The sequence below is a fragment of the Lactuca virosa genome, chromosome 4 (assembly GCF_052849685.1).
Source record: "Lactuca virosa cultivar CGN04683 chromosome 4, Lactuca_virosa_CGN04683_v6, whole genome shotgun sequence".
In the NCBI taxonomy this organism is placed as follows: domain Eukaryota; kingdom Viridiplantae; phylum Streptophyta; class Magnoliopsida; order Asterales; family Asteraceae; genus Lactuca; species Lactuca virosa.
The window spans coordinates 533,039,822-533,063,448 of NC_136429.1; the positions used below are offsets into that span (position 1 = coordinate 533,039,822).

General features: G+C 41.8%; 1 protein-coding gene across 1 annotated transcript; it reads left to right on the forward strand.

Moving 5' to 3' along the window:
- The first annotated feature begins 16,301 nt into the window (after positions 1 to 16,301).
- Positions 16,302 to 22,966, forward strand: LOC145107199 (uncharacterized). Its single transcript, XM_079044044.1, has 2 exons — positions 16,302 to 17,969; positions 22,931 to 22,966. Exons 1-2 carry the CDS (start codon positions 16,302 to 16,304, stop codon positions 22,964 to 22,966), a joined length of 1,704 nt encoding a protein of 567 aa, XP_078900170.1.
- Positions 22,967 to 23,627: the final 661 nt, after the last annotated feature.

Consider the following 23,627-nt stretch of genomic DNA (forward strand, 5'->3'; position numbering starts at 1 on the left):
GGAGAGATTTGGGAGAGGTTTCACATACTTGGAGAGATTGAGAGAGACTTTGCCGGGAGCCCTTATTAATGTTTTTCTTCGTAGATTAAGGACTTTAGACTTAGTTATATTTCCATTTTGAGTGTTATACACTCCCGAAGGGTACTCAGTAGTACTTTATAAAGCTGTTACTTCCCTAAATCAGGTTAGGGTTTTAAATTTTGAACATTTGGGACTTTCAAGTGTCACTTTGCATTTGGATTTATAGTTGTACCTTAGAAACATAAGGAAATCCCTAACATATAACACTAGTTGAGTTGACTAGATTGACTCGTTGATCTTGACTTGACGTTGACTTGACCAGAAGCTTGCCAGTTGTCACATCAACCCCCGCTTGAGGGAATTTCGTCCCGAAATTTAGCTTTGGAGCAGCCTTCAAGGATTGGCGAATAGGTGGGGGTACTTTTGCATCATGTGATCTTCTCGTTCCCATGTAAATTCAGGACCGCGTTTGGCACTCCAACGGACTTTTACAATTGGGATGCGACTTTGCTTAGTACGTTTCACTTCCCTGTCCATAACTTCAATTGGTTCCTCCACGAACAAGAGATTCTCGTTTATCTCAATCTCTTCTAGCGGAATTACAAGGGTTTCATCCGATAAACACTTTTTCAAATTCGATACATGAAATACTGGGTGTACGTTGCTGAGCTCGGAGGGTAGCTGCAGTTTATAGGCCACTGGGCCAATTCGGGCAAGAACCTCGAATGGTCCGATGTATCGCGGGTTTAACTTTCCTCGTTTCCCAAAGCGAATCGTTCCTTTCTAGGGAGAGACTTTTAGTAACACGCAGTCTCGTACTTGGAATTCCAGCGGCTTTCGTCTTTTGTCTGCATAACTTTTCTGTCTATCCCGCGACGCTTGAATTCGGAACCTGATTTGGACTATTTTCTTTGTTGTTTCTCGGATGATCTCAGGTCCTGTGAGAGTGTTATCCGGTAATTTCCCTCTTACCAGTTGAGTGTCACCCACCTCGGCCCAACAAAGAGGCGATCTGCACTTTCGGCCATACAAGGCCTCAAAGGGGGCGACTCCTATGCTTGTGTGGTAGCTGTTGTTATATCAAAATTCAACTAGGGGCAAGTGGGTATCCCAGGCTTTGCCAAAATCTGTTACACATGCTCGGAGCATGTCCTCTAGAGTCTGAATTGTTCGCTCGCTTTGGTCGTCTGTCTGAGGGTGGTAGGTAGTGCTCATATCTAGTCGGGTTCCCAACGCTTTCTGGAGCAACTGCCAAAAACGAGAGGTGAATCTACTATCCCGATCCGAGATGATAGATATGGGGACTCCGTGAAGTCTCACTACCTCCTTCAGGTATATTCGTGCCAGCCTTTCCATTTTGTACGTCTCCTTTATTGGCAGGAAATGGGCAGATTTTGTTAATCGATCAACGATCACCCAGATTGCATCCAGACCGTCTGCCGTCTTGGGCAACTTTGTTATAAAATCCATTGTTATTCTCACCCATTTCCACTCGGGTATTTCGGGTTGTTGCAGTAGACCCGAGGGCTTCTGATACTCCACTTTAACTTTGGCACAAGTGAGACACTTGCCAACGTAAGTGGCGATCTCCGCTTTCATATTCGGCCACCAATATTGTTTTTTGATATCCAGGTACATCTTGTCAGAACCCGGATGGATAGAGTACCTTGTTTTATGAGCCTCATTCATTATCACGTCTCGAAGTCCACCGAACTTCGACATCCAGATTCGGTCCATAAGATAATAGGCTCCGTCTTCTTTGATCGTCAGATTCTTCTCCATTCCTCGCAATGCCTCATTGGCGACGTTTTCTGGCTTTATAGCTTCATGTTGGGATTCTTTGATTTGTGAGGATAAATGGGAATGGACGGTCATCGTTAATGTCTTTACTCGGCGACCCGAATATTCCTTCCGACTTAAGGCATCGGCTACCACATTCGCTTTGCCCGGATGGTACTTGATTTCGCATTCATATTCGTTCAGCAGCTCGACCCATCTCCGTTGCCTCATGTTCAATTCCTTTTGGTTCAGGATGTGCTGGAGGCTCTTGTGGTCTGTGAAAATGGTGCACTTTGTACCATATAGGTAGTGCCTCAAAATCTTTAAGGCGAAGACCACCGCTCCCAGCTTGAGGTCGTGGGTGGTATAGCTTACTTCGTGGGTCTTTAACTGCCTCGATGCATATGCTATTACCTTTCCTCGTTGCATAAGCACACAACCTAACCCTTGATTAGAAGCATCACAATACACTACAAAGTCCTCTGTTCCTTCTGGAAAAGATAGCACTGGAGCACTGCACAAGGCTCGTTTCAGGGTTTGGAAGGCAGCTTCCTGCTTGTCATTCCAATGGAAAAGTACACCCTTTTGAGTGAGAGTGGTGAGAGGCTTGGCAACCTTGGAAAAATTTTGGATGAACCTTCGGTAATAACCAACTAGGCCCAAAAATTGTCGGATTTCGGTTGGGGTTCTTGGAGTTGCCCTGCCCTCAATAGCTTTGATCTTGGTAGGGTCCACATGTATCCCCTCTTCGCTGACTACATGACCCAAAAATTCCACTCTACGAATCCAGAATTCGCATTTGGAGAACTTTGCGTAGAGCTTCTCTGCTCTCAGTGTCCCCAAAATCTGTCGTAAGTGTAGGCTATGCTCCTCCTTGCTCTTAGAGTAAACCAATATATAATCGATGAAAACAATCACGAAGTTGTCGAGGAACGGCCGACAAACTCGGTTCATCAGATCCATAAAAGCTGCAGGCGCATTTGTGAGACCGAAAGGCATGATTACGAACTCGAAGTGTCCATAACGGGTTCGAAAAGCGGTCTTTGGGATATCCTCCTCTCGGAATCTTAGCTGATGGTATCCGGATCTCAGGTCTATCTTGGAAAAGTAACTGGCTCCTTGGAGTTGATCGAATAGATCATCGATTCGGGGAAGTGGGTATTGATTCTTGACGGTGAGCTTGTTTAATTCTCGATAATCTATGCACATTCTGAGAGACCCGTCTTTCTTCTTGACAAACAGAATCGGAGCTCCCCAAGGGGAAAAGCTCGGCCTGATGAATCCTTTGTTGAGAAGCTCGCTTAGCTGGCTAGATAACTCTTGCATCTCGGCAGGAGCTAATCTGTAGGGTGATTTGGCGATTGGGGTGGATCCAGGTACAAGATCAATTCGGAACTCAACCTGACGCTCGGGAGGGATTCCAGGCAATTCCTCAGGAAATACGTCGGGAAAGACACGTATTTCCGGAATATCGTTAATGTTTTTCTCCTATTTCGTTTTATCCACAACATAAGCAAGAAAGGCGTGATTCTTTTAATGCAAATACTTTTGTGCTTGGATACAAGAAATGAGTCGGAGGTTTGAGCCGGGTTTATCGCCATAAACTATTAGGGTTTCATGGTTGGGTAGGTGAAGGCGAATGACCTTCTCGTGACACATAATTTCAACATGGTGGGTGCTTAACCAATCCATGCCAACAATGACATCAAAGCTCCTAATATTAATAGGCATCAAACTGATTGGGAAGGAGTGATTATTTAACGTTAGTGTGCATCCTACGTAGATATCGTTGGTTGATTTTGTTTTACCATTAGCCATTTCGACCGTATAAGTTTCGTTCAATTCGTGAGGATTTTGATTGAGTAGGTGTTTGAATTTGTGACTTACGAAGCTTCGCTCAGCACCACTATCAAATAAAATGCACGCATAAGAGTTGTTGAGGGAAAACGTACCAGTCACCACTGTAGGATCTTGCACCGCCTCCCCTTGCCCCATGGTTAAAACCCTTCCTGCGTTCTGATTGTTGTTCTTGGGACAGTTACGTTTGAAATGGCCGGTTTACCCGCACCCGTAGCAGGCACGACTGGCTCCGACATTGTTGTCATTGGGCTGCTTGTTTTGTTGTGGGGGCATCTTGCAATACCGGACAGTGTGTCCTTTTCGATTGCAGTTAGTGCATTGAAAATCCTTGCATGCCCCGTAGTGGTGATAGTTACACTTTTCACACTTGGGATTGGATCATGCATATGGCTTGGTTTGTGCGGTTGTGGTTAGGGCTGGGGCGGTTGGGACTGGTGCGGTAGCAGAATGGATCGCTACTATCTGTGGTTTCTTGGATGGCCCTGGATTTTGTCGTCCTTTTTGCTTGTTCTCCCAGTTCTTCTTGTTTCCTCCATCTTGTTTACTTCCTCCCTCGGTTGCTTTGGTATTTTTCTTATCACTGTGATCATAAAATTTCTTGGCCTGGCGCTTTGCACTGTCTTAGGTCTCGGGTTTTGAGGCAATTACGTTACCCTGAATGGGAGACGTCAGGCACCAGATGAATCGTTCGATTTTGTTTCCCTCGGACGTAATCATACCAGGACACAACAACGCAAGTTCGTTAAACCATGAGATATACACGTCAATGTCCGAGTTCTGCACCGTAAGGTTCCACAATTCTTGTTCGAGTTTTTTCACTTCCCCTTGGGGACAGTACTCGGCGATTAACATCTCTTTGAGTTCCTCCCAGGTCATAGCGTTTGCAATGAGGAGTGTCATGGCCTCAATGTGACCGTTCCACCATGACAATGCTTGATCAATGAAGGTGCAGGCCGCGAACTTAACTTTTGTGACAACCCGAAATTTCTATCCTGTACAATCATTCACTTCAATAAAGGTCAAATCAGTTTCTGCTAACTTTCAAGCTTTTTGGAATAAGTTTGAGTGTTTTAAAGATAATACTTTAGGAGATATCAGGAGAGAGGATGCCCTAGGGTTTATTGTGCAACAATAAAGTCCCAAAACTCCAAGAGTTTGGAGTTTACGGCCTAAACAAAAGTGTTTAGGGTCGTAAACCCTAAATGGGGGTATAAATATGACACTTAGTCATTATTTACCACTTTTCACATTTTCAAGATCCAAAATATCAAATCCTCTCAAGTATCATCCGACTTTTCTTCAAGATCTTCAACTTTGTAAGTGTTTCTTACCCTAATAAGTTGATATCTACCTTAATCTAGTGATCTAACATGATTTCATCCGTGAAATCATTCCAAAAGTGTAGATCTTCAAGTTTCACCAAGAACACCAAGAACACATACTAGTGTTCTTGGACTTTTAGCACCTTTTCAGGCTTCTAACTTGTAAGTACTCATACCCTAGAGTATCTTAAGGCTTGTTACACTTCTAAAACATCAAGAAAACACCAAAGAAACACAAGATCAAAGGTGTTTACGGCCAAGACATGCTCTTGGACCGTAAACCCTTATAAATGGGGAAAAATGCACCCTAGTCCCTCCTTTGGCCTTGGACACTAACCTAGATCACCTCCTTGATGTATTAAGAACATTAGACACCAAATTTTGAAGGTTGAATGAGAGTTTACGGCCCAAGATCTCCCAAGGCCGTAAACTCCCTATAAGGGTGCAATGATGCCCTTTTCTCCTTCCTAATGACCAGAACTTAGACTAGAACCATACACCATTGAACTAGGGACCTCAATCAACGAATTGGTACTTCATACCATGAGTTTACGACCGTAAACTCATGGGGAAGTGGTTCCCAGGCCGTAAACTCATGTAAGGGTCATTCTTGGACCTTAAACCCACCTAGTCTCTTGTTTAAGCCTTGGAACACTTAAACACTTAAGACATAATAGCGTTAAGCCTCATTTGGTGACCCATTTGAGAGTTTACGGCCAGGAGTAAACTCCCCTGGGCCGTAAACTCCAATAAGAATGGTCCATTGACCATAAACTCACTTACAATGTCTTGCACTCCCTTGTTGCAACCCAATAGCCTCCTAACACTTGGACCAAAGTGTTTTCCTCACATTAGGATGTTTATACTTGTCTAATTAGTGTTTAAATCACTAATTGTATATATATACATATGTCTTTATATGTTATTAGGATCATTGTGTGTGTTTAAGTCTTCACTCGACACCAAGCACTTGTCCGACACTTCCATCCGATCCACTCACTGCAGGTGAGTTCATACCCCCTTAATTAACCTTTTAGATGTGTTTAAATGTTTATAAATGCTTTTATGGGGGGGGGGGGAATACAAGTTGAACCATGCTAGTTATCATATCAATCACATGTGATTAATAACTAGTATACAGATAGATTTACTACACTTTTAGCTGTTTTACCAAACAGTTTGTTTCAAATGACTGTGACAACCCGAAATTCTCTATTCTACCCATTCAAACAGTTCATTGAAAGTCAAACTCATTCCATTCTTCATTTAACAAAATTTAGAGTCCGTCTGACCTTCCTGAGCCTTGTACACTTAAGGGATAAGTGTCGGGGGTTATCTGCTAAAGCTATAGTTCAAGGATCATGTCTGGAACACCTTAACCAGGAGTTCACGGCCACAACAATGGAGTTTACGGCTGTAAACTCCATGTGGGCCGTAAACTCCCCCTATATATTGAAGTGTTGGCCACTTTAGTTCATTCCTTCTTTCCCTTGGCCGATTTCCTCTCAAATCCTCTCAAGTATCATCCACCTTCCATCCTTAGATCTTCAAAGCTAGTAAGTGTTCTTCCATAAACTTGTTAATACCACTCCTAACTTAGTATTCTCACATGATTCCATCCACAAAAATCATGTTTTCTTAGATCTTCAAGTTTCACCAAGAACACCAAGAACACATACTAGTGTTCTTGGCCAAAACCGACCATTCAAGCTCCTAGATTGTAAGTACACTTACCCTAGCTTCTTGTGTGCTTAATATGAACTTGATAACACTTGAAAATCATTCAAAATCATAAGAACAAGGAGTTTACGGCCAAGGCATGTTCTTGGGACGTAAACCCCTTTTAGTGGGGCAAAATGCACCCTATTCCCTCCTTTGGCCTTGGACACTAACCTAGATCACCTCCATGATGTATTAGGAACCTTAAACATCAAGTTTGAGGGTTGAATGAGAGTTTACAGCCAGGAGTAAACTCCTCTGGGCCGTAAACTCATAAAAGGGTCATTTTTGAACCTTAAACCCACTTAGCCTATTGTTTAAGCCTTGGAACACCTAACCACTTAAGACATAATAGCCTTAAGCCTCATTTGGAGACCCACTTGAGAGTTTACGGCCAGGAGTAAACTCCCCTGGGCCGTAAACTCCATTAAATATGGTCCATAGACCATAAACTCAATAACAATGCCTTGCAAATCCTTGGTCGCAACCCAATGGCCTCCTAACACTTTGACCAAAGTGTTTTCCACACATTAGAATGTTTATACTTATCTAATTAGTGTTATAATCACTAATTGTATATATACATATGTCTTTATATGTTATTAGGATCATTGTGTGTGTTTAAGTCTTCACTTAACACGAAGCACTTGTCTGACACTTCCATCCGATCCACTCCCTGCAGGTGAGTTCATACCCCTTAACTAACCTTTTAAATGTTTTTAAATGCTTTTATGGGGGGGAATACAAATTAAATCATACTAGTTGTTATATCAATCATATGCGATTAATAACTAGTATACAAATGAATTTACTACACTTTTAACTGTTTTACCAAACAGATTACTTCAAATGACTTTTTCAAACGTTTCTATACGTTAAAACTCTTTATCAAAACTGCCTTACATACTGTATGTTTTCTTTCAAAATCTATTACTATTGTATTTCAAACAAAGGTTTTACTCATACTTAAACTGTTCTTATCAAATAAACTACTTATAAATCATTTTACAAACTGACATCAAGTCATCATTTCTTAGTTATTAAACTTTTCAAAAGCTTTTCAAAACTCCTTTTATACTTTTATATTGTCAAATGCATGCCTACATATGTATAGTTATATAAGTAATGTTTAAAGGACTTAGGAGGGCTAGCTCACTTTATTTCCTTTTCCTCGTTTGGATGTGGCTTTAGGGTATAGGCTATCCGTCCGAATGTCGTCTAAATATTAGTTATATATTATGTATACATATGTGGACATAAAAGTTCTATCGGTCAGTTCAGTACCTTTGGGTAGCAAAGGCATACTTTGGTTCATTCGTATACATACTTTGCAAGTAAACTATAATAGGTATAGTTTAGAGTTATACTAATTACTCTCATTAGTACAATGTAATACACAAGAGTCAGTTCATTCATGAGTCTATACTAATACAATACACACTATATGAAGAGACACTAATACAAGGAACATACTATGATGAGAAACAAGCATACATATACATATACAAGGAAAGAGAAGAGAACACACATACATATACACTTACATATATACTTACAAGTAAACGAAAGGAACATATACGAACATAACATTAGAGTATGGGATACATCCTCATGACGCGGATTTCACCGTTGTCACGTTGGTAACCAGAGTCTCCTGGAGGGAGAGCGGGCATTGTGTTTATAGATCTATACGGGACAGACCATCGCATATCCTGACTGCTAGCTACAGTCCCGGCCGACCAAGCCAAGGGGTAACAAATGTCACATTTATTTCGACGCCAGCAGGTCGTCGTGTTACATCCGTCAATCAGTATGGTTACGAGTATCTATAGATTACCTTATAATACATGGCTTTAAGGTAATTAATACCACGGTAGTTAATACATATCAAACTACGGTATTTTCCACATTTTCCCTAATACATTAAACTAGAAACGTTTTGTTATTAAACGATAATGTACAAACTATATTTTGATACTAATAGTTAAATTTGGGAAATTGCTTACTCTTACAAACAAACTCTCAGAGCATTTGAGTCTTGGTAGAAGACTACAGTTAGTAGAAAATATGGGATTTTCTAGGAAGATACGAACATTTTACAAATAAGATTCGACCATTTTACAAAGAGACACGAACATTTTAACAAAGAAATACGAACACTTACAAATAATCATTTTCTGCAAACATTCAGTTGGTTACGTTTAACTTATTTTTTTTCAACCTCAATAACACTAAATACTTATGAATTCACCATATTTAAAGCTGATACTCGCTTTCAAAATAACTTGTATTCTCAGGTCGCAAATAGACAGGTACGACAACCAGGTTTTGTGAAGTCAGAGCAGTCAAGTTTCACCTTTGATTTTGATTATTCATTATGTTGTTTTATATTTCGCGAGAACACTCATGTATTTAAAATTATACTATTAATGCAATGGATGATGTTGTTGCTTATTTACTACTTTGCATTGTTGTGATACTATACATGACGTCCTCCGCCCCAGAACGTTTCCGCCGTTCCCGGTTTTGGGGTGTGACAGATTGGTATCAGAGCACTGTTTATAGTGAATTAAGTATATCAACCCATAAAAGACATACAGACTATAAATACAATGGGATTAAAATACTCTGACCAAGAGTATATACTTTTAAATAATAAAATATTTAACTAAGTATACATACTTGCATTCATACTAAAATCAGTGTCACAATGACAAGAACAAAAGTATTACGATTGTTGGATATCACAAGTAAGCTCGGGGATATATGGTCAGTCCTGGGAGTGGCATAGCCTGATCAACTATGCTGGTCTGAGGAGTGATTAGCACATGCCCCAGGAATGGTTGTGATATGTCAACAAGTCTAAAAACTTACCAACACTACCACAATAGGAACATTATAACGTAACCTAAGTCTAAAATACTATAGGAGTATTTTGTGGTGCTATAACAACTTATCTGAGAATTAAATAGATCTTTATTTGTAGATCAATGGCTGCTAAGTGGATACACTAAGGTCATATGTGCCTAAGATACTATAGACTCAGAATTTATGTATCTTTGCTTCATTTCCTGTCCTCGTTGGGTTGTGGATTTGGAGTTAGGGTCATCTATTCGAAGGACTATCCTGTCTTGATCACATATGATTAGTATGCACTTTGCAACTATTGAAATAACCAATAAGGATTATCTTAAAAATACTTTCCTTAGATAGATCTCCCATTATCTAATCCTTCTATTCCCTATTCTCGCTTAGATAACATGGCTGGATTCCATCCCCACGGCAACCTGTACCTTCCAAACGAAGGCAATGCTGGATGGTTTGGAGAAGAACCAGAGGATGATCATCCAATCCCTGTGGATGATCACCATGCTGAAGGCCTTTTAGATGGTGCTAACTCTAAGCCTGAAGTTGATAACCTACCCCGGGAAGCTCCTATTCCGAATCCTAACCCTCGTCCGGCTTTGCATGGCCCGACGCCTGCTTGGGTAGAATGCTTGGGGACGTGGAGCGAAGAGCAAGATCAACCTATACCATTTAATGGAGACCGAAGGTTCTATAACCTGAGCGAAGGAGGATCAGCAGACAGAGCTCTGCCAATTCTAGTCCGTAGAGTTGCCCGACACGAAATCCAGGGCAGGACAGCTCTCCAGCGTATCACCGAGGTTGATGCCAATGTAGGAATGCATACTCTCCGGACCATTCATCTTGAAGATGCTCGAGAAGGGTCTAGGAGAGACCACGAGGCTCTGCTACAAGCACTAGCTGAAACTCGAGCTGAAGTCATAGAGCTCCGAGTACGCCAGAGAGTGTACGAAAGACACCTGCTAGATATGGGACGTCAACTGGCTGAACTAAGGGTTCACCAGAGAGATGACCGTCACCAGTAGGAGATGCTTCGTCTTTTTTTTTTTAAGGAATTGTGTTCCTATCCAGATACTATGTAGCACTTTTCTATATAACTATCCCTGTACTCTAAGTACTTTTAGTGGTCGAAACCTTCCTACTCCGGAGATGATGTAAGACCTGCTTCAAGGTCATTTTTCCCAAACTTATTACATCATAAATATCAATGATAGTGACAGTCGGCTAACTTCAGTATCAATCTTTGTTCAAATGCTGTCATCATTCTATCATTAGAATTCTAACTAGTCGAGCTATTGGACTATAGTAATTTAGCTCCGAGATCAATCCCAATTCTCTTTCAAAAGTTGGGATATACTATCCACCAACCAATGATACCCTGGTTCGGACGACGAACGTCTTGCGACCATTCTATGAACTTACTTCTCCTCTGTACTAGACTACATCATAGGGATGTAGGTCGAACTCCTGAGAACATACTTCTACTCTTTACATGAGTGAGTGTGTTGCATCTAGGTCCAATCAAAATCACTCACGAACTCATTTTCTTTCATATAACAGAATCATGTCATCATCCAGAATTAGTCAACTGAGCAACGAAAACCCTATCCTTCATATCGACGCCGCTACTTTCCAAACCGCAGTAAAGCTGCCGTGACAGCTGTCCTTGCAAACCTCAACTCTGACAACGCAAACAAGACGGGCGAAGGAGTTGGAAATCCCGATTGTTGTACCGATCCGGGAAGCCAACAAATGACAACCGACACAGACTTGAAGAATCGTAAAGCTGAGAAAAGGAAACGAAAGCGTCAAGCCCAAAAGGAACGCAAGAAATCCCAGAGACTTGCCATGCTACAACAACAAGTGGCAACCTCTGCCATTTCAACGCCGATCAGACCATACGAGGGCAAACTTCCGAACTGTAACAAGTGTAACTTTCATCATAATGGGTCTTGTCATGAAGTGCAATGCTGCAATTGCCTCAGGTTAGGGAACCATGTCCATAGCTGTGGAGCACCAGCACGACCCATCACTCGAGTCCCTAACAACGGGATTAGCCCGGCACAGGACTGTGGTGGTGAAACCGTACCTACTAAGAGGAAAGTCTCAAAATGGATGAACAAGGAAAACAACCGTGTCTACATAACCCTGGCTCGAACCCTCACTTCCACCACCAATACTGGCACAAGCCAGGTATGTCACCAATGCGGTGAGAACGGAGACTTCAGAAAGGATTGCCCAATAACAAAGAACTCCGGCGCAGATGGGAAGATACTAAGGATCACTGCCGTAGGAGAGACTACTCCGGACCCACGTTAAAGTTATCAAGGCGTTTCGTTGTAACAGACCCATAAAACCGTTTAAAATTAGTACAACTAGAGCCTTATCTTTTGCGAGATCCCGTCAGTAAGGGACTCTCGTGCTGCATATACTTGTCTTTTGTAGTATACCTTATTCGCAGCAGTAGTCTTGTAGTTAGTCTAAAGTACTATAACTCTGTTAAAAGTTGCACTGTAGTGTTTTGTCTGTAACGCCTTTATAATAAAAACTAATGCCGTTATTCTAAGTGAGTCCGACATCTCCCTACAAACTTGAGTCCATTTGATCCTCACAATACCATTTTCGTGCGTAAATCTATTTCTCCGAAATCACTTTCCTAGCGAAGCCGTCATTCCAGAACTCCAAAGTACTCATGCGTAGAGTACCTCATGTTTCGTATTCCTTCTGATGGAACCTCAGCAAACCTCCCCGAAGTACCACTCGTACAGTACGTCAAGTTCAACCAAAAGACCCATACGGTTGATCTATCACTGAGGAATGTATACCCAAGAGTGGTATATAATCAAGGCTCTACAGGTTTAGAATTGATGATTCCGCTTTAACTTCTTTTCCTCGTTGGGATGTGGGATTAAGGAAGAATCATTTATTCGACTACCTTTTCAACCTTAATTATATACGACTCGTATACACGAGACTGTGATTGATGATGTAACAACCCGTTATTTCAGATCATTGTAACGACTTAAAAGTCAATCGTTGTAACCTCTTTTATTAAATAATAAAAGTAATGTCAAAAATGAAGTGTTCAGAAAACTCAGTTTGAATATACCAAGTGGTAAATATCGTGATGAGATTTCCAAAAATATAAAGAACACAAAAATCCGAGTTATAACGAAGTAGTTATGACCATTTTAAGATTTGTAATAATACTGGTGAAACGCTGTTAAGCGTAAAAATGCGAAGTTTCAATAAAATGCTTTTCAGCCATAGGTTTCTAAATAAAAGTCATAGAAATCATTAAACCGTGAACGTACATAAAAAGAACGCCCAAATCTGACTTCGTATGAGGAAGTTATGATTTTTCGAAGTTTCGAAATAGCGGTAGACAGCTAAAAACTCGAAATAGAGATCGAGCGATTTTTAGCCAACACAATCTAAACGAAAGTCGAAGGTCTCGACAAGAGCATCGTAACGGTAAAAAGACAGACGAAAACGGATATCGGATTGAGAAGTTATGGATTTTAAACGAACTTTAACGGTCCCGGCCTATTAAAAATATATTAATAAAAATAAATTCAAAACTAGCCGACAGAGTATAAATGAAAGTTGTAGAGCCTTTTTCTAGCTTCGCATGAATATAAAGAACGCAAAAAACGGAGGTCGTACGCAAAAGTTATGGATTTTACAAGTTCGGGGCACGCAAACCAAAGCTTATCCGAAGGGAACGCCCTGCGTTCCCTAAGGAACGCCCAACGTTTGTGTTCGCAGACCCATCCCATCCGAGGTTCGTAAGCGATGACGTAAATGGCCCTCGGAAGGCACCGCGTTCGGACGAACGCCCCGCGTAGGAGGAACGCCCCGCGTTCGCAGATTTTCCAGCCCTATATAAAGGGTGCATGACCTCCGGATTCTAAGCACCTCTCCTTCATTCCTCTCCACCTTTCACTCTCTTGTGAGCTCCAGAAGTCATCCCGACACCCTCGATTCCATACCCGAGCCCCGACGAAAGTTTTACGCTCCCGAGATCCTCGAGAAGCCCGAAGAAGCAGCTTCCCGTAGTCGAAGTTCTGCTCGATCCTCGTCTCACTCTCTTCAAACTAACCAAGTGAGTTCATACCCCCTTTTATACTATTTTAAATGCTTTTGAAAGGCTTTTACTACTATACGGGGGAGAATACAAGTAAAAATGTAACTTTACTCGCATGAAAACATCGAACTTTTGAATATACATTGCATGATGTTTTATAACTATCAAATGGTTTAGTTAACTTACAAAACATCTTACACTACTTTGTCCACTTTGGGATACAACATGGTTTATAAATGAAAATATGTTTTATTTATAAACACTTATGCGATTGCATACCAACAACGAGCATTTCAACTACAACATTTTATATTCATAGGGAATATATACTTTACAACTATGTTTTGGCAATACTTGAAAGACAATAGACTTTGCAAACTTGAACATACACTAGTGATACGTAACATAATTGAGAATTCGTGAGACAACATCTTCACTATACCCAATGGGGGTACAACAGTAAGTCGTGTCTTATAACTAGAATCTCCCGGTAGGAGAGCGTGGCAAATGTGTATAGATATATACGGGACTAATGATCCCACACCCTGACTGCTAGCTACAGTTCGCGGGGTGACAAGTGTCATAACACTACGACCTCTGAAGAACGTCGCTTACAGGCAAATATGATAGCATGGTTATGCGAACTCACCGAATATACGATTAATGTAGTATCATGTTTTTACGGGAAAAGTAATATTTCATTTTACTTTTACGTACCTCAACGATCTTCACATAGTTTTATTTTTATAATAAGACTATATACAACATTTTAGCTTGGTTTAGTGCTTACAGTTTACTGTTTTTGAACATTTAAAGACTACATTTATACATTTAGGAAAATATGGGATTTTCTGGAACTACATACACGAACTTTCGAATGGCATACATTTTACAAACCACTACTTATGAACTCACCAACTTAATTGTTGACACTTTTTCTTTTAAATAACTTGTATTCTCAGGGAAACGCTAAAGACAGGTTGTCAGCATTCTTTTGAAGATTAACGCTATAGCGTTACTTGCATATTTTGAAACATGATTTGTGTAAAACTTATGAACTTGTATTCAATACAATCATGTAAACGTTTCAAATCTATGTAATATGGTGGTGTGTACTTTCTTTACTATACAATTGTTGTGATACCGAACATGACGTCCTCCGCCCCCGAACGTTTCCGCCGTTCAGGTTTGGGGGTGTGACAGATTGGTATCAGAGCATTGTTTATAGTGAACTAAGTATATCAAAACCAATTTTTGATATACAACTATAAACACAACTGGGCAAAAACACTCTGAATTAGAGTCATACTTTTAAAAATAAATATTTTCAAAAGTATACATGCATTCATTTCATACTAGAGTCGGTATCATAATAATAATAACGATAGAGAAGTATTATAGACAGGTTGTGCAGTGCAGATATGCCTTGGAACATGTAATCGGAACTCGGATGGATATAGCCTGATCAACTATATTTGTCCAAGAGCCGACTAGCGTGTGCCAAGGAGTAGCTGCAGTGGACAACAAGTCTAAAACTTACCAAAAGCATAACCTTACTAGAACCAAACAATACATTTAAAATACTATAGGAGTATTTTATGCATACGATAGTTAACGTAAATGTTCAACCTTAATTACTAGTCAAAAATCTTAACTCCATTCTCGTACAGACACAATGGCCGGATTCCATATCCCAGGAGATCCCTACTATCCAAATCACGGTAGCAATGGTTGGTTAGAAGAAGATCTGGAAGAAGACCCAGCAGAGGTCGAAGAAGAAGAAGAACCCATGGAGGAAGAAGAAGAGGAACCCATGGAGGAAGAAGAGGAAGAGGCTGAAGACTCAGACCAGGAGCCGGAAGTAATCAACCCACCAATTGCCCGACCACCTGCAATCCGAAAGGGTTATCAGGGACCCACACCTGTCTGGGGGAGCCATATTCATCACTGGAGCCAACAACAAGGTCGACGCCCTCCTTTTGGCATGTGTCAGGACTTCTACAATGTCAGTGGTGGGAGTTCAGCCGATCGAGCACTTCCTGTCCTCGTGGGCAAAATAGCCAACCAAACCTACCAATCGGGAGTCCAAGCATGCCGAATTCGAGAGATCAATTCTGCGATTCAAGGTAACGCCTCTGATATTCTCCGCCTTGACGATCTACACGAGGATACCCAACTCCACACTGGGGCACTTCAAAGCCAACTAGAGGCAGCACTTGAAGAGATAAGAGAGATGAAGGAACAGCAGACAATCTTTGAAAGGCGCCTAATGGAAGCTAAACAATCGGACGCAGAGTCCAGCTCGAAACGCAACACACGTCGCAAGTAGAACTTGCGCGGCTCCCAGAAATTTTGATATAGATTAGGACTCGGATAAAGTTTTACTTTTTAACCATGTAGTCGGAGACCTTTAGATAGGTCAAAATTTTTCCTAACCACGCAATGTAACGCACTATATGTTTAATATATATGAAATATTTTCTTTATTAAACACTTCGCATACACTTTCGATTATCTAAATCATTATATCAACTTCTGAAAACATTGACTAAGTTCAAATCAAAATTTCTGATATGACTAACTCACTAATGCGCGACTTTCAGAGCGTTAAGACTTATAGTCTTCCTTGTTAATTCCTTATCAGAACGATGCCGCCTCGTAGATCAACACGCAAAAACACAACTCCGCCACCGCCACCACCACCTCCAGCTTATGATCCCACCATGGTGCAAGATGCTATCACTGCAGCCGTAGCAGCAGCTCTATCACAAATCAACTCCAACGGCAATGGAGGGGCTGGAAGTAGCACCAATCATCAAAACCACGGAACCGGCCATGTCAGGGAATGTTCTTATAAGGAATTCTCAAACGCCAAACCAAAGATGTTTAACGGAACGGGAGGAGTCATTGCACTGATGCAATGGTTTGAAAAGACTGAAACGGTCTTTGAAATATGTTCCTGCGGAGAAACTAGCAAGGTCAAATTTGCTGCATGTACATTCACAGATCGAGCTCTCACGTGGTGGAAAAGCCATGTGAAATCTGTATCTCTTACGGTCACAAATGCCATGACCTGGGAAGACTTGAAAATTCTACTACTAGAGGAATACTGCCCGAGGGGCGAGATTCAGAAGTTGGAACAGGAGCTGTGGAACTTAAAAATGGTTGGTTCAGACTTAGCCGCCTACACGGCCAGGTTTAGCGACCTATCAGCCCTGTGCCCGGGAATGGTTAACCCAGAGTCGAAGAAAGTTGAAAGATACATTTGGGGGCTGTCACCTCAAATTCAAGGGCACATCTTGGCATCCAACCCCATCACATTCAACAGCGCAAAGCGCTTAGCACAAAGATTAATCGATCACGGGGTCAAACAGGGTAACATCCCCGTCGTCTCCAACTCACCAAAGGAGGTACCAAACCCAAAGAAACCCTGGAACAAGAGGAGGGGACAAGACCTGCAAGAAAACCCCAGAAAGCAACAAGTAGTAGCAGCTCACGCTGTTACTATCCCTCCTAACCTTGCAACAACAAGTTCATACAAGGGTCAGCTGCCCAGGTGCAACAAGTGCAACTTTCACCATCACGGGCCTTGCCGTGAATTTCAGTGTTCAAGATGCCACAGGAAGGGACATACCGTCCGCTTCTGCAAAGAACCAGCCACTCCCGCAGAGAACATAGGAGTGGGCCGCACCTGTTATGAGTGCGGAGAAACAGGGCATTTCCGTAAGGACTGCCCTAAGGCAAACAACAAGAATACAGGTGGAAGAGGCCGAGTGCTTGCGATGGGCCAGGAGGAAGCCGTTGCGGACCCCACTGTTGTCACAGGTACGTTCCTCCTCGACAACTCTCATGCATACATTTTATTTGATAGTGGAGCAGAAAGAAGCTTCGTGAGTCATAACTTTAAAAACTTGCTCAAAACAACACCCCAATCCTTAAACGAAACATTTATAGTGGAAATGGCAAACGGTAAAACTGAAGGCGCTAAAGAAATATATTTAGACTGTACCCTTTTTCTAAACAACAAATCTTTCCCGGTCAATCTCATGCTAGTCTCAATAAGGAGTTTCGATGTCATCATAGGCATGGATTGGCTATGTTCTCATCGTGCGGATATCTTATGTTACGAAAAGGCCGTTCGCCTTAATCTGCCAAATAGCAAAACCCACATGATATACGGTGACAAACCCAGTACCCCTCTTCGTATTATCTCCTGCATTAAGGCCCAGAAGTACTTAGGCAATGAGTACCATGCATTTCTGGCACATATAGTAGACGTGAAGCGAGAAGTTGAAGACATCAAGAATGTGCCAGATGTATGTGATTTTTCCGACGTATTTCCTGAAGATCTTCCAGGAGTACCACCCACAAGACAAGTAGAATTCAGGATTGACCTAATCCCTGGGGCCACACCTGTAGCCAAAGCACCGTATCGATTACCCCCAGCAGAAATGCAGGAATTATCCAGTCAGCTGAACGAACTACTCAACAAGGGATTCATAAGGCCGAGCTTCTCACCATGGGGAGCGCCAGTCCTGTTCATGAAAAAGAAGGACGGATCATTTAGGATGTGTATCGATTACCGAGAACTCAACAAGCTCACCATAAAGAACCGATATCCCCTACCACGAATCGACGACTTGTTCGATCAACTCCAAGGGGCAAACTACTTTTCAAAAATCGACCTAAGATCAGGATACCATCAGCTGCGAGTTCTGGAGGACGATATTCCCAAGACAGCCTTCCAAATAAGATACAACCACTACGAATTTGTAGTAATGTCGTTCGGATTAACAAACGCCCCCGCGGTATTCATGGATTTGATGAATCGAGTATGTCGGTCATTCCTAGACAAGTTTTTGATTGTGTTCATAGATGACATACTCATTTATTCAAGGAGCAAAGAAGAGCATGGCCAACACCTGAGACAAGTCTTAGAGACGTTACGAGCGGAAAAGCTTTACGCAAAGTTCTCAAAATGCGAGTTCTGGATTAGGAAGGTAGACTTCCTAGGTCATGTGGTCAGCCAGGAAGGAATCCACGTGGACCCTTCTAAGATAAAGGCTATCAAGAACTGGGCTGCGCCTACAACACCTACCGAGATTCGTCAATTCCTAGGCCTCGCTGGCTATTACCGCAGGTTCATACAAAACTTCTCCAGCATTGCCAAACCTCTCACCTCCCTGACTCAGAAGGGTGTAGCCTACAACTGGGGAGAAAAACAAGAGACTGCATTTCAGACCCTGAAGCAAGCCTTGTGTAGTGCACCCATCTTGTCTCTTCCAGAAGGGACGGAAGACTTCGTAGTTTATTGCGATGCTTCCAATCAAGGTTTGGGTTGTGTATTAATGCAGCGAGGAAAAGTGATTGCGTATGCCTCCCGTCAACTGAAAACCCACGAAGTCAACTACACTACCCACGACCTGGAGCTAGGAGCGGTAGTGTTTGCCCTAAAGATCTGGAGACACTACCTCTACGGAACAAAATGTACCATATTCACTGACCACAAAAGCCTTCAGCACATATTCGACCAGAAGGAATTAAACATGAGGCAGCGACGTTGGGTCGAACTTCTAAACGACTACGAATGTGAAATTCGCTATCATCCATGCAAAGCCAACGTTGTGGCAGATGCCCTTAGTCGTAAAGAATACTCTGGTCGAAGAGTGAAATCATTAACCATGACGATTCATTCCCATCTATCAACACAAATAAAGGAGGCTCAGTCGGAAGCATTGAAACCAGAAAACATGGCAGGAGAAGCACTTAGAGGGATGGACAAAAATCTGGAAATCAAGGGTGACGGAATACGCTACCTCATGAACCGAATCTGGACACCGAAGTTTGGTGGGTTCAGAGACGTGGTTATGGAAGAAGCACACAAAACCCCATACTCCGTGCACCCAGGTTCAGATAAAATGTACCTGGATCTCAAACAACTCTACTGGTGGCCAAATATGAAGGCAAAAATTGCTACCTATGTGAGCAAGTGCCTGACTTGTGCCAAAATCAAAGTAGAGCATCAAAAACCCTCAGGTCTACTCCATCAACCCGAAATTCCCGAGTGGAAATGGGAGCAGATTGCCATGGAATTCATAACAAAGCTACCCAAAACTCAGGGTGGTCACGACACCATTTGGGTGATCGTTGACAGGTTAACCAAGTCTGCTCACTTTTTACCCGTCAAAGAAACCGATAAGATGGAGAAACTGACACGAACCTACATCCGAGAAATTATACGCCTTCATGGAGTACCAAAATCCATCATCTCGGACAGAGACAGCAGATTTACCTCCAGGTTCTGGCAGACCCTACAAAAGGCTTTGGGTACAAGGTTAGACATGAGTACGGCCTATCACCCTCAAACTGACGGGCAGAGTGAGAGAACGATCCAAACTCTGGAGGACATGTTGCGAGCTTGTGTTATCGATTTTGGTAAGGGGTGGGACATCCACCTGCCATTAGTCGAGTTCTCCTACAACAACAGTTATCATACTAGCATCAAAACTGCTCCTTTTGAAGCCCTTTACGGTCGCAAGTGCAGATCACCTCTGTGCTGGGCGGAAGTAGGCGACACGCAGTTAGCAAAAGGTCTAGTCCCTGATAGCACTCTCACTGGTCCGGAAATTATTCGGGAAACGACTGAAAAGATAGTTCAAATTCGGGAACGACTGAAAGCCTCGTGAGATAGGCAAAAGAGCTATGCTGACAAAAGACGAAAACCCTTGGAATTTCAGGTTGGTGACCACGTGTTACTAAAGGTCTCACCCTGGAAAGGCATGATACGCTTCGGGAAGCGTGGAAAACTAAACCCAAGGTACATTGGACCTTTCGAAATAACTGCAAGGATTGGTCCAGTAGCTTACAGACTTCAACTTCCAGTCGAGCTAAACAAATTACATCCAGTGTTTCACGTATCTAACCTTAAGAAGTGTTTATCCGACGAAACACTTATAATCCCACTCGATGAAATCGAGCTTAACGAGAATCTTAAATTTGTAGAAGAACCTGTTGAAATCATGGATAGGGAAATCAAACGAACTAAACAGAGTCGCATACCGATAGTGAAGGTCCTTTGGAATGCTAAGCGGGGACCTGAATTCACTTGGGAGCGAGAAGATTAGATGCAACAAAAGTACCCGCATCTCTTCCCTAGTCCATAAACACTTATCTTGTGAATAAATTTCGGGACGAAATTCCCTCTAACGGGGGGATGATGTAACAACCTGTTATTTCAGATCATTGTAACGACTTAAAAGTCAATCGTTGTAACCTCTTTTATTAAATAATAAAAGTAACGTCAAAAATGAAGTGTTCAGAAAACTCAGTTTGAATATACCAAGTGGTAAATATCGTGATGAGATTTCCAAAAATATAAAGAACACAAAAATCCGAGTTATAACGAAGTAGTTATGACCATTTTAAGATTTGTAATAATACCGGTGAAACGCTGTTAAGCGTAAAAATGCGAAGTTTCAATAAAATGCTTTTCAGCCTTAGGTTTCTAAATAAAAGTCGTAGAAATCATTAAACCGTGAACGTACATAAAAAGAACGCCCAAATCTGACTTCGTATGAGGAAGTTATGATTTTTCGAAGTTTCGAAATAGCGGTAGACAGCTAAAAACTCGAAATAGAGATCGAGCGATTTTTAGCCAACACAATCTAAACGAAAGTCGAAGGTCTCGACAAGAGCATCGTAACGGTAAAAAGACAGACGAAAACGGATATCGGATGGAGAAGTTATGGATTTTAAACGAACTTTAACGGTCCCGGCCTATTAAAAATATATTAATAAAAATAAAGTCAAAACTAGCCGACGGAGTCTAAACGAAAGTTGTAGAGCCTTTTCTAGCTTCGCATGAATATAAAGAACGCAAAAAACGGAGGTCGTAAGCAAAAGTTACGGATTTTACAAGTTCGGGGCATGCAAACCAAAGCTTAACCGAAGGGAACGCCCTGCGTTCCCTAAGGAACGCCCATCGTTCGTGTTCGCAGACCCATCCCATCCGAGGTTCGTAAGCGATGACGTAAATGGCCCTCGGAAGGCACCGCGTTCGGACGAACGCCCCGCATAGGAGGAACGCCCCGCGTTCGCAGATTTTCCAGCCTTATATAAAGGGTGCATGACCTCCGGATTCTAAGCACCTCTCCTTCATTCCTCTCCACCTTTCACTCTCTTGTGAGCTCCAGAAGTCATCCCGACACCCTCGATTCCATACCCGAGCCCCGACGGAAGTTTTACGCTCCCGAGATCCCTGAGAAGCCCGAAGAAGCAGCTTCCCGTAGTCGAAGTTCTGCTCGATCCTCGTCTCACTCTCTTCAAACTAACCAAGTGAGTTCATACCCCCTTTTATACTATTTTAAATGCTTTTGAAAGGCTTTTACTACTATACGGGGGAGAATACAAGTAAAAATGTAACTTTACTCGCATGAAAACATCGAACTTTTGAATATACATTGCATGATGTTTTATAACTATCAAATGGTTTAGTTAACTTACAAAACATCTTACACTACTTTGTCCACTTTGGGATACAACATGGTTTATAAATGAAAATATGTTTTATTTATAAACACTTATGCGATTGCATACCAACAACGAGCATTTCAACTACAACATTTTATATTCATAGGGAATATATACTTTACAACTATGTTTTGGCAATACTTGAAAGACAATAGACTTTGCAAACTTGAACATACACTAGTGATACGTAACATAATTGAGAATTCGTGAGACAACATCTTCACTATACCCAATGGGGATACAACAGTAAGTCGTGTCTTATAACTAGAATCTCCCGGTAGGAGAGCGTGGCAAAGGTGTATAGATCTATACGGGACTAATGATCCCACACCCTGACTGCTAGCTACAGTCCGCGGGGTGACAAGTGTCATAACACTACGACGCTTGAAGAACGCCGCTTACAGGAAAATATGATAGCATGGTTATGGGAACTCACCGAATATACGATTAATGTAGTATCATGTTTTTACGGGAAAAGTAATATTTCATTTTACTTTTACGTACCTCAACGATCTTCACATAGTTTTATTTTTATAATAAGACTATATACAACATTTTAGCTTGGTTTAGTGCTTACAGTTTACTGTTTTGAACATTTAAAGACTACATTTATACATTTAGGAAAATATGGGATTTTCTGGAACTACATACACGAACTTTCGAATGGCATACATTTTACAAACCACTACTTATGAACTCACCAACTTAATTGTTGACACTTTTTCTTTTAAATAACTTGTATTCTCAGGGAAACGCTAAAGACAGGTTGTCAGCATTCTTTTGAAGATTAACGCTATAGCGTTACTTGCATATTTTGAAACATGATTTGTGTAAAACTTATGAACTTGTTTTCAATACAATCATGTAAACTTTTCAAATCTATGTAATATGGTGGTGTGTACTTTCTTTACTATACAATTGTTGTGATACCAAACATGACGTCCTCCGCCCCCGAACGTTTCCGCCGTTCAGGTTTGGGGGTGTGACAGATGAACCATGTATGACTTCTAAAATGAACCTCAGGACGGAGACTTCCCAAGACTACGAGTAATCGCATCGTCGCGTGAACAAACTTGTAACCCAACACGACTCCTGTAACCAGATCGCTCTACAGCCTAACACCTACGGAGATGCAAGAACTGTCCGATCAACTTAACGACTACTCAGCAATGGAATTGAAAGACCAAGCTCCTCACCCTGGAGGGCCCCGGTCTTAGTCTTCAAGAAGGTAGACGAATGGAGTCGTAAGTCCATCGACTGCGGAAAACCTTGACAAGATTTCCATTAAAAATCATTACCCTCTGCCTCGCATAGATGAATTGGTCGACAAACCACAAAGAGCGATTTTCCTTTTAGAAATGAACCACAGATCCGAATATCACCAGTTGCGAGTGTTAGAGAAGGATGTCCCGATGACGACCTTCCAAACTCGATACGGGTGCCAC